The sequence below is a fragment of the Protopterus annectens genome, chromosome 1.part0 (genome assembly GCF_019279795.1).
Source record: "Protopterus annectens isolate FY-2018-M chromosome 1.part0, PAN1.0, whole genome shotgun sequence".
Taxonomy (NCBI): domain Eukaryota; kingdom Metazoa; phylum Chordata; order Ceratodontiformes; family Protopteridae; genus Protopterus; species Protopterus annectens.
The window spans coordinates 1,533,846,296-1,533,863,413 of NC_056725.1; the positions used below are offsets into that span (position 1 = coordinate 1,533,846,296).

At 38.5% G+C, this 17,118-nt stretch overlaps 1 protein-coding gene across 1 annotated transcript in view; it reads right to left on the reverse strand.

Moving 5' to 3' along the window:
• Nucleotides 1–427: 427 nt before the first annotated feature.
• DMC1 (DNA meiotic recombinase 1) overlaps nucleotides 428–17,118 on the reverse strand; it is a 1,571,258-nt gene continuing 1,554,567 nt past the window's right edge. The window contains exon 13 of the mRNA XM_044067943.1: nucleotides 428–849. Coding sequence (XP_043923878.1) covers nucleotides 780–849 — 70 coding nt within the window. The 3' untranslated portion in view covers nucleotides 428–779. The remainder of the gene's footprint in view (nucleotides 850–17,118) is intronic.

A 17,118-nucleotide genomic window follows, 5' to 3' on the forward strand; every position in this document is an offset into this window, starting at 1 on the left:
CTCTGCCAGAGTGGGTCTTTCACTTAGCATTCCCCTATCCCTTTCTCTTTGCCTGTACTCTGATATTAATCCCTGACAGGGAAGACAGTCTCTAACTTGCTGAAGTGCTGAATATTGCAAAGGAGCTACAAGAACGGGAGGTGGGATCTTTAAAAAAGGGAAGGAGCAAATTACACAGAAATAAATGGCATCTGAGGGAGCAATACATGCAGAATAATGTTCACGAGGGGGACTGAAGTTTAAAGGATGTCAGGAATTGAATAATTTATGTAATACTGGAGTGAATTACAATTACTAAAATGAAGCACATATATATACTGAATGAAAACAATGAAAGCTATCACTAGGGTTTGTTTTCTTTTCTAGTAATGTATGTTCACCTGCATCATTGCAATCGTGCTTTAATAAAGATATTTAAAAAATATAGACATGAAAACTGCAAAGCAAACACTGTAAATATTCCTAAAAGTATTTATCAATATCTATGAAATAATAATGCAACAATAAATTAATGACAGCCATCCCAATTAAAATTTTGTTTAAAATATTCTCTAACTTTTAATGTAATACACTTGGTGTTCCATATTATTTAAGGTGTAATTATTAAAATGCAACTGTGCTATATACTATTTTTACAAATAGTAAAACTTAGTCACTGTATATTTTGCAAAATACAGACCATGAATTTTAAGTTTATCTTAATGAGCAGATAGATCATCAAACACTATGGTTTTGCTTTTTAATATCTAGTTTTTCCAACAAAGACAACACAGTTTGCTTTACTCCTTGGCATCTCCAATTCCTCCTGGAGTTATTGCAAATGTTGCTTCATTTTCAGGCATGTCTGGACTGCAAAAAAAAAAAAAAATCAATCTAGGAAACCAGCTACTCACAGATTGTACTTATTACTTCTTAAAATAGGTTTATATTATATAACTGACCTTTATATTCACTGTTCACTTTATGTACTATCACTACTAAAATGAGACCAAGGGCTGGCAAACAGTATTATGCAATCTGTGGTCAAAAGGGAAAAAAAATCAATGTGCGTGTACTTGTGCGTGTGTGCGTCACACACACACACACATATATATATATATATATATATATATATATATATATATATATATATATGTATACATACATCATATATATATATATACATATACATACAGACATCTACACACTCACATATATGTATACATCAAGTATGTATACATGCATATTAGTTTACTTTCACAAGTGGACATTTACCATGATTGCAGCAATACCGCTCTTTCACAGTTCTTTCTATTGTACACAAGATGAAGAGTATAGGGTGGAAAGATATCAAAGGAACTAAAAACTGCTCTTTTTTGAGAGATTGTTAGATATTATGTCAAGCAGTCCTACTGTTTTGTCCAAAATGAATGAAAGAAAGGCAAAGGCAGTGTATAACACTGGACTGACATACAGTTGTCTAACAGCACCAGACTGGCAAGGAAAAGATGGAAAAGGAGATGCATGCTATTAAACATAGAATTGGATTCAGAAAAGGCCACCAGCAGAGGTATGCCCTAACATGATTTGCTATTGGTGCTGGTGTTGGTGGTGGCCCTTCCTGATTCAAAGACATGCTCATCCAGTGATCCCATGTAGCCTGTAGGATCCTTGTGGTGGGATGTTTCCTCGGCCTTACATGCTAATGGAGCATTCCAGGTGAACAGCCTATGATATTTCACCATGTGCTCTCCCGTGGTAATGTCTATTTAGCTGCATAAGGACTCTGGTATGAACAAGAACCCAGGAAGTACAGTTATAAAAGTACATTGTAGGTGAACAGGCAGCCAGATCCATACTGTAAGACAAGCATGGTAATAAAAGTAATTCAAGCATCAGGATAAGCTGCTCTTCGGTGTCATGGTTATCCAAGGAAGTAACTGCAGGAATGGCAACTGTGCTAACAATATCAGAGTCCATGCTGAAGTAGAGGCAAATCAAAGAATAAAAAAAGGATATTCAAAAAAGTAAATCCAATAATTTAGATTAAAGGAATTGTATTTTTGCTATTAAAAACAGTTCTGGCGACATAATTAAAATAGAAATAACTAAAATAGAAACCCAGGTGAAATTTATACAGCATATATTCAGTCTTTTCTGGATAACACAAGGAGGAGAAACTGAAGACTAATCATATAAAATGGATCTTCTGGTATGAAGGCATTCAGCCAGTTCAAATCCAATATGAGCTTTAGCTCCTATGTTTTCTCTGGAACTAAAAATCCCATTGTCCATTGGACCTTTTCTCCCAGAGACTCTGGTAAAAAGATAATGAACTTCTTTGGACTATCCCAAATAACAAATGTAAGTTAAGTAAGTAAATAAATTTGCAAAATAATCCATGCCCGTGCTAATCTAGTAGGAATTCTTGGCAACTCTTTTCTTGACCAGGATCTGTATCTCCTCCCTTGGTGCAGCTTTTTGTCATGTTAGGACAGCTGAAAAGACAGAGGGGGGGCAGAGGGAGGAGAACCATAAATTGTCATGATAGCCTTTGGCTTGCACGTTCCTTACAGAAACATCACTAGTAATATTTAGCCAAACCTGTGCATGAAGGAAGTATCTCTCCCCAACCATTTTTTTTCGAGGGTAGTCATGGTGTGAGGTAGGGTAGTTGTTGGCCACAGTGGGGTTGCCCATGGCCTCACAAAAAATGTCAAGGACTTCAGCCTCTAGGCTACTACCCTTGTTGGATCTAGGAAGGGAAAAATGTTGAGATGCAAGAAAGTCTTGCTGCTGAAGCTGTGGGTTTTGGAGAAACCATCATCTCTGCTGACTCTCTGGTGGAGACTCAAATTTCATACCCATAGCAATAAAACTTTGTGTCCATTTTCCTCTTTCCATTTTCCTTCATGGATCTATTAGAAAAGCAACTACTTCCAGGCCAAACAGCAATGGTCTTTTAAAGATTGAGTATATATAGGATGTTTTAACATGTTCAGCAGAAGGGTGAGGTGCAGCCAGGTGGGTTGGCATATGACTATGCCAGACTCTGATGACCTGCAGACCCATCAGTTATACCACATGCCAGTTTGACCATCAAGCTACTAATGGTGGAGACACTGGAAGCATAGATCTTAAGTCCGTGTTTGAATTCACTATCAATCATACCTTCTGTGCAGTGCTGCACCTTAAACAGAAGATCTTGATGAAGTCCATTAGTACCCTATACTTTAATGCTGTCACGGATTGTGTACACAATGGCAATATTAATCTTCTCTGTCTATCTAGACCCCATTACTCCCACAGGTTGAATAATTGGTGACTGAAGAGTAGGTCACTTCATGTTAGGCTTGGGAGTCTCTGCCCACTGCAAACACACTTTACATAGATGGAATACCTGGTCAACAGTCATCAGAAAAGGGACCACTGTAAAAGGATATTCTTGTAAAGTGCTCATCAAGGGTGGGGGCACTCAGGAGGATTGCTCTGCTGTCCTGCAAGCGTTCTGGAGTTTTCTTTGGGGGGTAGGAGAATGTCATTTGGCTATATTTCTCTTTTCTGCATGAGTTTCAAAGCCCCTCCATATATGGGATCTTCAGGCAGTGAAGGGGGGTGCCCTTGTTCAAGATATGGAGGCTAGATAGAGTGCATAGTATTAAGGAAGGGCCAAGTTTAGGTACTTGAGAGGAGAGTAATGGCAAATGACCACAGTGGATCTGACAAGTGGCACCAGTCCCAACAGTTAGATCACACAGATAGACAAAATAGAATCTTCTGAAAGTGTCTGTCTCTTTTTTTGCAAGGTTTCTCTTATCCTTTTATTTGCTGCAGATTCTGGTATGGAAGTGAATGAGGCCATTTTTATAAATTATTCATGAAGTGTAGGTGATGGCAGATGAGAAAATGACTGCAGTATTAAAAACCTCAAAGGACAGAGAGAATGAGTTCGCTGAGGCAAACAGCTTTCGCTTGTCAAGAAACAGCCATTGCACTGCAGTGGGGAAGAGTGAAGTTTGTATTGCAGGACAAGGCTGTGTTACTGGTATCTTTCAAAAGTATTGTGGCAAGGAAGCTATTACTTGCACAAAAGAGAAAGATATTGCTAGTGAAGAAACACAGGTAGCAGTAGCAGTTATAGTTGCATGGGGCCAGACACCTGTCTAATCAACTCTGGCCAGTGCTGAGAGGGGGGGCTGGCACCAAACAGGCAAACATCAGTGGGATCAGTGATGGCAGTTAGCTAAACTGAATTCTGTTACACAGGTATTTGGTGTAACTGAAAGTGGAGTTTGGCACCTGGTGAATGACTGGACTCCCTATTTATTAATGTGTATCATCAATCAGTTGTTATCAGTTGTCACTGGAATCTAAGTATACAGGGCTGCAGGGTGAACAACTAAGCTAGGGTAAAACTGGGCTCTGGTAGAAGCATGCGCTCAATTCTATCCTAAGAAGCCTCCGTAGCTTGGACAGGGTGGAAAAGGGGTTCAGTCACAATGAGTGTAGGAAGCTTGGTTTTGGCATCCTTTTTATGCTTCATTAATTTGTGTTACTTTTTTTCTTGTAACATCACAGTTGTTGAGAAGCATGCATGTGGCACAAGTTTGAAAGATCCTCAATTCTCTTTTTTAACTATGCATAAGTTATCTGTTGTAACAGTGCAGATTCTCCCTGATTCTTTGCCCCACACAATCCACATATTTGAACAGGGACCCTATTCAGAAGCTGTGTATCCCATTAAAACATGGATTGCTAGCCACAACCCCCCCCCCCCCGATGCTCCCAACACTAGTATGGAAGTGTCAAAGGTGTGGAATGGACCCAAGAGACACCACTGCTCTTTAAAACAGCTTGAATTACTTACAATGTTGGCCCTGTCCCTTGCATGTTGGCATCCATGCTGGAGACTGGGTTTGCAAACAGGAGTAGTCACAGAGATTAGCCCCTTCTGGGCCCAAAAGCGAGAATGCCATTCATCAAAAGCCACCCATTACCCAATACAGCATTAGTTTTTTTCATGCCTTCTGGCCTCTGCCAGAGCTTGACCCAACATTACGCTTTGACCACACATACACCTTTATCCCTCCCACTGGGAAAGAGAGGCAGGTAAACACCTTGCCATTTCTTTCCCACCCCCTGCCAGCTTCAACTGGTGTCTCAGCCACCAAATGAATCTGGGTTGCCTAGGTCATACTCAGGGCATTATCCTGGTGTGCCACCAGAACTGGCTGATCCTCACTTTACTTCTGTATAGGCTTGGCACATTAAGACTGAGAAGATTTGGAAAAGGGGGAATGGAGTCCTTGGTGTAGCTTCTATTGTCCACATTATTTCACAGTTTTCTTCAACTCCTTACAGTCACAGCACTCCTGGGTTTCAGGAGAAGTACATAAACATAATGAAAACTTTCAAGTGTTTGCCTGCAGGGGTGATTTTTCCCCACATGGGTACCTACCAATAGAAATGAAATGCAAATATATGTTATATTGCCTATGTATGTGAATATTTTATCCCCAGGCCTCTCCTGAAAGAGGGTATCTATACCATTTGGACATTCCTGGTCAACAAAGATAAATACATAAATAACTGCTAAAAGAGAAAAGCCTGCACAAGTCAAAGGTCAGACAGAAAAGTAGAAAGATTTAACAAGATGTAAAAATTACCACACAGGGACAACCTGTAGTTAGCACAGCTGATTATGGCTATGAGCTGTTATCAAGTTGCTTCCTGTAGACCACAGTTTGATACTTCTGCAGCCTCAACCTTCATTTGCCTGCTGTGTAACTCTGAGCAAATCACTTAACCAAACAATACTCTCAACTTGCCCCAGAGAAGGGATGTCAGTATCCAGTCGGCTTGACTGGTTAACAGAAAAGATATGTGGCCAAGCCAGGTATGGAAATAAGGTACATAAGGAAAGCTGTTGGTGGAATGCAGAAGTCCAGGAAGTCATCAAAAGAAAAAAGGAGTGCAGGAAGAAGTGGGAGACAGAAAAGACTGATAAGGCTAGGAAGGACTACTGGTTGGCTAACAAAGAAGCTAAGAAAGAAGTTGCAATAGCAAAGAATAGGGCATCAGAGGCACTGTACCAACTTCTGGAAAGTGACTTAGTAAGGGGCACAAAGAAACTATTTATATAAGCCAAAGAAAACAAGGTAATCACCAAGAACGTCTATTTTAATGAAGCTTTCGGGCACACAACCCTTCATCAGCATACATAATTACATTTAATACCAGTTTATATAGAGGACTCTTTAAAATCACATGATCAGAACCAGCCATTAAAATTTACCAATCAACAAAATCATCACATAATTTAAAAAAAACATATATAATATAATATTAAAGCAAATACAAAAACATTTCACAGCTACTTAATAAAAATTCCCAATATAAAATATTGTTATTTCATTTTATAATACCTTATCTATAAAATTATGAAATTTCTAACTGTCTTTGGACTAACACCGGCTTTATACTAATAGCACTGTTGAGACCTGGGGTTACATCTGCTTGTAGTCTAATTATCCAGTTCAACTCCTTTAACTCAATAGGATTATTTGCATCACCCCCTCTTGTTCCTAACTCAACAGTGTCTATAACTCTAAATTTAAATGTATGTGTTTCAAATTCCATTATATGCTTATATAAGGCATTAGTTTGTACTTTCCTATTTATTTCTGATTTGTGCTCTATAATACGGTCTTTAAGCCTTCTTACGGTCTTCCCTATATAGAACGCACAACAGTACGTACAAGTAGCAAGATAGACCAGTCTGCTTGTATTACATGTTGCTATAGAATGAAATTCATATTTTATATTTGTAATGGGGTGTATAAAATATTGATTTGATTCCAATATGTCTATGCAACAAGTACAATTATGACATTTATGGGTGCCTAACCTACCCTGTGGTGGCTTCCTTTCTTTCGTAAAGTCTTTGTAGCATAACATATTTTTTAGCGATTGATGATTTCTAAATGCAAAGCTAGGTTTAGAACCAATCATCCCAGTTCTTCTCAATGATCTTACTTACTTGATACGTATAACCATTATACGTCATGACATATCTAATTTTATTGTCTTGCATTACCCTTTGTGTTTTAGGTGCTTGTTGCATTTCTAATAAGGTGCCACTAAATACAGGTCTATATATATTTTCCCTGCCATGGTTTACTTCTTCTATAATTTTATTTACAAGAAGTTCTGAATAACCATTCTTTATGAGTTCATCCTTCATTTTTACTATTTCAATTTCATATTGCTCATTTTCAGTTGTTAGTCTACTTACCCTAATCATCTGTGATTTAACTATTCCTTTAAATATGTGTGGTGGATGCATACTAGTTCTTCTCAAATATCTTGTTGTATGAATTTCTTTTTTATGAACCATTGTTTCCACTCTATTGTTTCTTTTGTAAAGTTTAACATCCAAGAATACCATACTGTGTGTGGAATAATTCATTTTGAATCTTAAAAAATTTGTCGTATTATTTAAATATGAAACATATAGTAGTAATTCTTCCTCCGTTCCTTCCCAGATGAAAAAACAATCGTCCACAAATCTAGTATAGCATTTCACATACTTGTTATATACATTACTATCACTTAGTACATAATTCTTTTCCCAATAATATAAGACTAGATTCGCAAACGTGTTAGCCACTGAGGTCCCCATGGCCACACCTGTTAGTTGTTTATAAGGAATATCATCAAAAATAAAAACATTCTTGGTTAACACTAAATCTAGAAGTAAGCATATTTTTTCAATTTCACATGGTTGCATAGTGGAATCCATCAATAACAATCTTCTTACTGCTTCCACACCATAATCAATGGGAATAACCGTAAATAATGATTCCACATCAAGTGTTACAAGAATGTAATTATTTGTGGCCGTACCATACCATGTATTCAATTTGCACAAAAAATGAGTTGTATCTTTTATAATACTATTGCATTTAGGTAGAATTTTAGCTAGTTCTTTTTGTAGATATTTAGAGATGGGTTCAGTCACCCACCCCTTACCTGAGACAATGGGTCTCAGTGGCAGATCTTGCAAAGATTTATGAATTTTCAGAATCCCATAAATCTGTGGGATTTTAGGGCATGGGACGGAAAAGTAATTAAATAAATCTAGTGATATTTCATCATTTAGCTGCATGTCATATATGATCATATTAACTTGCATTATCTGATTTTTTACTTCAGAGAATGTTATTTCTTTAAAAGTGTTAGTGACTGAAAGAAAGTTCTTAAATTTACTACTGATTATCAAAGGAGAGACGACTGTTTACCTGTGTCCCAAGGTCTCTTATCACACTTTTGGTATTAAGTAGACTACTGCCTATGTGGTAGTTCATGGGTACAGAGTTTTTACCAAAAGGGATGACAATGCACTTTTGGCATTGAGCTTGAGGCCATGGCTTTGACACCAGGCATCTGTCTCAGTGAGGCCCTTTTGTAGGATGTCTACATTATTAGGAGTTTTGATTATGCCTCCTAGTTTGCAGTCATCTACGAACTTCGTTATCCAAAGACCTTCTGTGTTAGCCTGTAGTTCAGAGAAGTAGATACCAAACAGGAGAGGACCCAGGACTGAACCCTGTAGTACTCCACTTGTCACTGGACTGAAGTTGGATTTGGAGTCTGCTACTTTCACAGTGTGGGTTCTGTCAGTGAGCCATTTGGCAACCCATCTTGTGACATAGGGATTTATACCTAGTTTAGTGAGTTTATCTATAATTCCAGAGTGGGGGATGGTATCGAAAGCCTTGGTGAGATCTAGATAGGCTGTGTGAACCACCTTACCCTCATCTATGGCTTTGGTGACTGCTTCAAAGAAATCTATCAGGTTTAGGAGACATCATCTGCCTTTTACAAACCCGATCTGGGTGGGGTCCAGAGTTTGGAGATTACCAATGTCATTGTTTATAAGTTCCATGATGATACGGTCCATAGCCTTGCAGACCAGGCTCTTCAGGCTAATGGGGCAGTAGTTCCCAGGGTCCGTGGTGGCTCCCCCTTTGTGGAGTGGAATAACTGTCGCTGTGCATCATTCAGTGAGCACAAAGCCTGAGGTGAGGCTATGATTGAACATGGTACTTAGGTGGGGTGCCAGTTCGTTCTATAGTTTGTGTAGAACGCAGCCTGGGATGTTGTCAGGTCCCATGGATGCTGTGTTCTTGGCCTGGAGAGTGTGTTTTTTACCTGTGCAGCCATGATTACAGGAACTTTGCATTCTTCCGGTATAGAGATGGGCCCTTTAGGGGATGAGAGGGGGGTAAAGTTAGCACTGAACCTATCTGCCAGGATGTTGGCAATATCAGTTGGTTCTGTATATTTAGTGTTTTTCCTGTGCCCCTGTTGGGTTGGGAGGGTGGCCTAATGGTTAAGGTGTTTGCCTTACAAACACAAGATGCAGGGTTTGAGTCTCACAAGGGATAATTGGCTAGGCTTAATATGGCTCGCAAGGGCAGCAAGCTTAGTACTAATCTATGAACCATTGTGCTGTAACTCAGAGCAGATCTGAGTTTTGCCATTGAGATTCTTGACATAGCTATAGAATGCTTTGTGGCTGTCTTTAGAATCAGTGGCGATTTTGTTTTCGTAACTAGCTTTGGAGGATTTTATGAGGGATCTCAGCTTCATACTGAGGCTGACCAGGGAGTTCCTCCAATTATGGGATTTTCTCTTTTTTGCAAAAGTTTCGTTCTTCTGTTGTAGAGTTTGTTTATGGCAGGGGACCACCAGATTGGCTTCCTTTTTTTGGAGGATAGCATCTTGGTTCTGTTATGGATTGCATGATCCATGCACTTGTGTAAGTGCTTATAAAGTGCATTTGTGAAGGATTCAGCAGTCGTACCTCTATTGTCCATCAGCATGGGTGTCGTGAGGTTTGCCACTTCTGTCTTAGGAAGCGTAAAGTTGGCTTTGGAGAAATTTTTTACGGTGGTTTCCCTAATGGGGGGGTGGGGCGGGATGTGGATGCCTAGGGTAATTAGCTTGTGGTCGGATCTGACCAACGAGGAATTGACCTCTGGTGTGGAACACTAGTTGCCCATGTTGGTAATGACCAGGTCTAGGATATTGCTACTCCTGGTGGGTGTGTGGATAAGTTGATCCAAGGCGTTGGAATTTATGAATTCCAAAAATCACACATCAGGGTTCAGCGCTGAGACCACTGCTGTTCATACTGGTGATGGGCTACATTAACAAACAGGTTGGAGGGGACAGATCATCAAAGCTGCTGTATGCAGACGATGTGGCAGTACAGGCAGACTCTGAGCTAGAACCTCAGCAAAGGATAGGAGAATGGAATGCAAATCTGAAGGCACATGGGATGAAACTAAGCACAGATAAGATGGTGGTAATGGCAGCAAATTGGGGAAATAAGAAGAAGCTGAGAACAGAGATAGAAGGGAAGATAGTGGAACAGGTAAACAGCTTCAAGTATCTGGGAGGAGTAGTTGAGGAGAAGGGTAGTCTAAATGAAGAGGTCAAAGCTAGAATCAGAGGGCTTGCAGCCAACTGGCATAGAGTATCAGGTGTAGTCTATGACAGAAGAATGCCAAAGAAGTTGAAAAGTAAGGTGTATAAGACAGTGGTGTGACCATGACTACTGTATGGTACAGAAACCTGGGCAGTAAAGGCAGAACAGTTGAAGAAGCTACAGGTGATGGAAATGAAGTGCCTGAGAAAGGTGACAGGATGCACACTGTGGGACAGACAAAGAAATGAGGACATAAGCTCAGAAGCCAAAGTAGCTCCAATTGCAGAAAAGATCAAAGAGAACAGATTACAGTGGTTTGGGCACATGTGTAGAAAAGCAGAAGACAATCTGGTGAGGAAGATTCGGGACAGACAGGAATAAGGTAAGAGGAAGCGAGGATGGCCAGCAAAGAGGTGGATGGATTGTGTAAAAGAAGATCTGTGACAGTTAGGCATGAGTGTTGAAGATGGCAGGAGTGTGGCACTAAATCGAGAGAGTTGGCGACAGTTAACACGATACCCTGACCCCATGTAGAAAAATGGGAAAAAGGGGGCTGAAGATGATGATGACTGACTGGTTAACAAATAAATAAAAAAGTGGCAAAGACATCAAAGGAAGAGGAATAAAGAGAAAGAATTTACCCCTCAAATGCCACTCTTTGCCCTGAAACTAGTCCGGGATCATTCAGTGCTATGAAATTCTTTCAAACAACAAAGAACTGCAGTCTTCCACTACAGTGTTACATTATGTGGGTTTATGGTGGTTTTTAACAGGTGAGGGAAGTCCTTATGCTTAACAATCATGATATCTGCAGCATCAGTCCTATCTGTTCCTGTAGTCAAATAGCTATATAAAGTCAGACAAGTAGTCTTCCAGGACAGAAACTTAACAGCACAGGAAAAACGTCCGAATGGAGAGAGGGGTCCAAATGGAGAGATGATAAGGCTGCAAGCAAAGAAGAATAGTATTGCTGGAAATTAATTCATCCTCAAGTCTTGGTAAGTACCTTCACAAGGTGGGCCCTGTTTTTCACAAAATCTCACCAAGATGACACTGATATACAGACTGTATTTTATATAGCATATATCATGGACAGAAGTAGATTAAAAATAAAAAAAGACAGCTGGGTGCACAAGACCCTGGATAAAAAAAGTGCAAAATTCTGGTAGGCGCACTGCTGCCATGACTGGAAAAAATGACTGTACAATCCTCAAGACACAGAAACATTTCTACAATGGGGCTAGGCCAGGACCAGTGGGAGGAAGGCCCCCTTGTTGTAGAAGGAAATAGCAGTACACAAAAATCACAAAAACTATTAAGCCAAAAATGAACCATAAAGATGACAGTGGACTACTGAAGATAAGAAAGAAATTATGTATTGTTACCATTGTGCAAGAAGCCCAAAATTCCAAGACAGAAGATACACCAAAAGATTGAGAGAGAAATTAAAGGAAAGAAAAATGCTTCCACAAGAAAAACTGTCAGAAGCTTCAAATAAAAAATTTATGTTCATTAATACAACAAATTTATGAAAAACATTATACAGACCAAGAAACCTTGGGCCATTTGGAAAAAGAAGCAAGTGAGAGAGTGCAAAAATATAAAGAACAAAATCTAGAGACCTTTGTAAAGGTATAAAAAGAAATATTGACATGGAAAAGAAAGTGAGATCTGATATGGTGCAATATTTATGCAAAGGAGAAAGCCAAATTAATCAACACAAAAAAGCAGCCCGAAAGAAATTTGAACAGAAATATAGGCAAAGGCATATGGCTATGGAAAATTTCACAATAAAAAATGAGATCCAAATAGGGAATGTAGAACAGAAGATTAGTAAAGCAGAAGTTAAAAAATAGAAGTTGAAGTTATGCAATACTACTTGTAAAGTGAAGGATTTAGTGTAGAAAGTCTAACACAGGTTCTATCACAGCACGATGGAACAATGAATCCCCAATGTAAGGAGAAGCAGGAGGAGCAGGAGACATCTGAACATCTTAAGAAGTAATATGGACATGGGAAAGAAAAACAGATTTAATATAGTACAATATTTATGAAAGTACAAAGCAAAACTAATCAATATGAAAAGAGCAACACCAAAGATATTTGAACAGAAATACAGGCAAAGGCATCCGGACATGGAAAATTTTACACTATAAAAAATAAGAAAACAAAGAGGAGAAGTAGAAAAGAGGATTAGTAATGGAGATGTTAAAGAATTAGAAACGGAGGCTATGGATTACCCACGAAGTGAAGGATTTACTGAAGAAAATGTAACTAAGATAACATCATGCAGGATAGAGAAATGGATCTCCAAATTAAGGAGAAACCAGTGGAGTGGCAACATCTGATCAGTTGCCATATGAAGATACTTTGGAGCCTTCCATAGGAAACCAGTACAAACATTCACTTGGAGTTGCACAGCAGGGGAAGGAACAGGAAACTGGGGGAACTCTGACACAGTCAATGTTGTGGAGTGATAGGCCAGTCAGTTTTCATATGAAAGAGCAACTGATGACACAGGATGAAACTGAAGAGAATGTAGCACAGGAAGATGCTCTGGAATTTCCTACAGAATGCTTGCAGTAAATGGAGAACAAAGAATGTGGCCTCAGTTTAGAAGAAAATCATCTAAGAGAAGAGTTGCTTGATTTAATAGAGCTAGACAGAAATATTAAGATCAATGAAAGAAATAGACTACAGAAAGTTAATATATCCCAAAAAGTTAGAAGTTTGATAAAACAAATGAATACAGTAATTAGGACTGTTCATATCAATTCATGCAATATAATAAATTAATAACAGATAAAGTCTTACCACAAAAACACAGGGTAGAAAGGGAAAGGAAGGGGAGAAACTGAATGCCATCACACAAGTATCGAATACAGAAAACTATAGAGGAATTAAGACAAGAAGTATCACTGTTAGAAAAGTACAGAAGAGGGAACAGATCAACAAAAATGCTCAGAAAGATAGACTTGATAAAAGCAATGAGCAGTATTACAACAGATCAGAATCTATCATGCATTATCACAAGTTGTTGTTGTGTCTTTCGGCTTTTCCCGGTTAGGGGTCGCCACAGCGGAACTCCGGTCCGCTAATGATTGGCAGTAGATTTTTACATGCCGAGTTGCCGGCCCTGATGCACAACCTTCAACGAAGGTATGCCCATTCACGCATGTCTCCACACAGAAGGCGCTCTAACTGAGAATCGAACAGGACAACGTCTTACTGTGAGGTGACAACGCTACAGCAGCACCACCACCGCAGTTACACAACTAAAAATAACACAGGCAGAACAACTTAGAAGATATGCAGATAAATATAAAGTAAAAGTACAAAATAAGCAATTTATTGATGACCCCAAAAAAAGTTTATAGAGAATTGGGAAACAAGGCAAAAGGAATTGAAACACCACCGAAAAAAGAACTGGATACATTTTGGGGAAATATCTATGAAGATCCTGTGGAACATAACAAAAATACTAAATGGATAGAAAAAGTAAAAGAAAGAATAAGAAGTTCAAATGTACAGGATATGAAATGGGATGAAGTAACGGCCAGAGATATTGAAACAAAGTTAAGAAAAGCTCCTATTAGAAAACCCTAGGCCCAGATGCAGTACCTAACTTCTGGCTAAAAGTATTAACATCTTTATATGAAGATTTAGTCATGAGTAAGAACTATTTATATGCACACCCCAAACAGACAGCAGCCTGGTTAACAAAAGGGAAAAACAACAGTCCTAAAAACTATAGACCAATATTTTGCCTTCCAACAATGTATAAACTATACACTGGAATTGATGCCGACAGAGTTTATAGTCATTTAGAAGAAAATTCAATTGTGGCAATAGAACAAAAGGGTAATAAAAGAAAATGATATGGAACAAAGTATCATTTGCTGTTAAATAAAGTCATAATGGAGAACTGTAAAAAGGGGAATAATCTAAGTATGGCATGGATAGACTACAAAAAAGCATTTCATAATATCCCACAGTCATGGATTAAAGAGTGCTTAAAAATGTATAAGATATACCCTACACTGATCAATTACATTACAGTGACTATGAAACAGTGGCAAACCACTTTGCAATTAAACTGTGATTAAGGACAAATTATTATTCCAGGGATAAAAATCCAAAGGGGACAATTCCAGGGCGACTCTCTGTCAACGTTGCTCTTTTGTCTTGCATGTAACCCTTTAACCTGTCTACTTAACTTAGGTCATGGCTACAATTGGGCTCCTAGAAAATAACTAAGTGTAAAGACCTCTCATCTTCTTTTTGTAGATTATTTAAAACTGTATAGTTCATCAGATGAGGATCTGAAAGCATAACTGCAAGTGGTCAAAACTTTTTCAGGTGATATAAGAATGTCATTTGGTCTTGATAAATGTGCAAAAGCAAGCTTTAAACCAGGAAAGCTGCAGCACCAAGAAAATATCAGTTTGGGACAGGAATATGATATAAAATAACTTGAGCAAGAGGGAGTGTATAAATATTTGGGAATTGATGACTTAGGAATATCTTAGAAGACTAAAATTAATACTGAAAACAGCAATGACATCTAGGAACAAAGTCCAAGCTATAAACCAATTTGTTCTTCCTGTCCTAATTTACAGTTTTGGAGTGAGTGATTGGCCCCAAAAGGTGTTGGATAGGTTGGACAGGAAAACAAGAAGGATGCTTCATGCTCATCAAATGATTTATAAAAATCAGTGCATACCAAGACTACACATTCCCCGTTCTGAAGGAGGTATGGGACTCCTTGAAATTGATTACATGTGTACATCTGCAATCATGGGGCTACATACATAACTGCTGACCTCACAAGACCCAAATGTAGTGAAAGTTTTTAAACATGAGGAGAAGAAATCTAAGATGACTGCCATGCTTAGTGTAGCAGAAGCATATCAGCATCAAGCAGGAATGGAAATCAAACCAGAAGTAGATAAAAATCAGAAAGCATCTGAATGTGCCAAAAAACAAAAGAAAGAATATAAGATGAAGGATCACACGAGAATGCAAGAAATGTGGAAAATGAATAAATATAGCTGCAAGTACAGGAAACTCTTGGAACAACCTTATGTTGATCAGGATCAAATGCAGGAATGGTTAAGGAGAGGTGAATTTAAAACAAAAGATGAAAGGTTAATATTGGCTGCCCAAATAGTGGACTATGTACACGTTGGTTTACAAAGTCCATTGAACATGTGGGAGAAATGGACAAATGTAGGTTTTGTAAAACAGAACTGGAAACAGCTGCACATCTTTGTAGCCGGTTGTGATATACTAATGGCAGAAGGATTGTAGACTGAAAGGCATAATAATGTGGCAAGACTGTTGCACTGAGGATTGTGCAGACATTATGGTACTGAAGTGGCTGAAAAACATTGGAAACATGAACCAAAAAGTATCATAGAAAATGATAAAGTTTATATTACATGGGATCACCCATTACCAACAGTTCAAAAAATATATGCAAGAAAGCCAGATATAGTAGTCCATGAAAAGAAGACAAAAGTAGCATTGATTACTGAAATTGCTACACCCAGTGACTACAGTGTCTTACGTACAGAGAGACACAAAGTCATAAAATACCAGGATTTGCAGGTGGAAACCGAACAATGTGGAAGAAGGATACCCATCCAGTATTAGCAGGGGCAACAGGTCTTATAAAAAAGAACTTACAGCCATACTTGGATATGTTACCAATACATGTAACTCCATACAAATTGCAGAAGGAGTCATTACTGGGCACATTTTGGGTTCTGCGAAGAGCCCTTTTGGCTAACAGCAGAGATTGAAACAATACTAATTTCATGAACTTTAATTGTACTTTGACTTAGGAATGGAATCCATTCCCGTCATGATATTAGAGACCCAAAAGACTTGGAGAAATTAAAAAAGGGTAAAACCTGGGGACTGAATGGAGAGATGATAACATCAGCAAGAAAACAGGCGTAGTATTGTTGGAAGTGAATTCATCCTCAAGGCTTGGTAAGTACCTTCACGTAATGGACTTTGTTTTCATAAAATCTCACAAAGACGACACTGATATATAGACTGTATTTTATATAGCATATATCATGGGCAGAGGTAGGGTAAAAAATAAAAATGTCAGCTGGTTGCACAAGTCCCAGGATAAAAAGTGCCCAGTCCTCATGTGCTCACTGGTGCCAGAACTGGAAAAAATGACATTGTGGAATTCTCAAGACACAGAAACATTTTTGCAATGGGGTTAGACCATGCTGCAGAGGAGGAGAATGGCTCCCCTATTGCAGAAGGAAGTAGTAGCACACAAAAAAACACAAAAAACTGACAGGGCAAAAAAAGAGCTAAACAAATAATATTGTGGACTATTGAGGATAAGGAAGAAATTATGCACTGTTACTATTATGCAAGAAGCCCAGAATTTCCAGACAGAAGATTTTCAAAAAGATTAAGAGAGAAATTAGAGGAAAGAAAAAATGTCACAAGCTTCAAATGTAAATTGGTATTCATTAATACAACAGATTCATGAAAAACATTATACAGACAAAGAAATAGTGGAGCGCTTGGAAAAAGAAGCAATAGAGGAAGTGCGGAAATATAAAGAGCAAAACTTACACATTTTTGTAAGATATAAAAAAGAAACATGGACATGA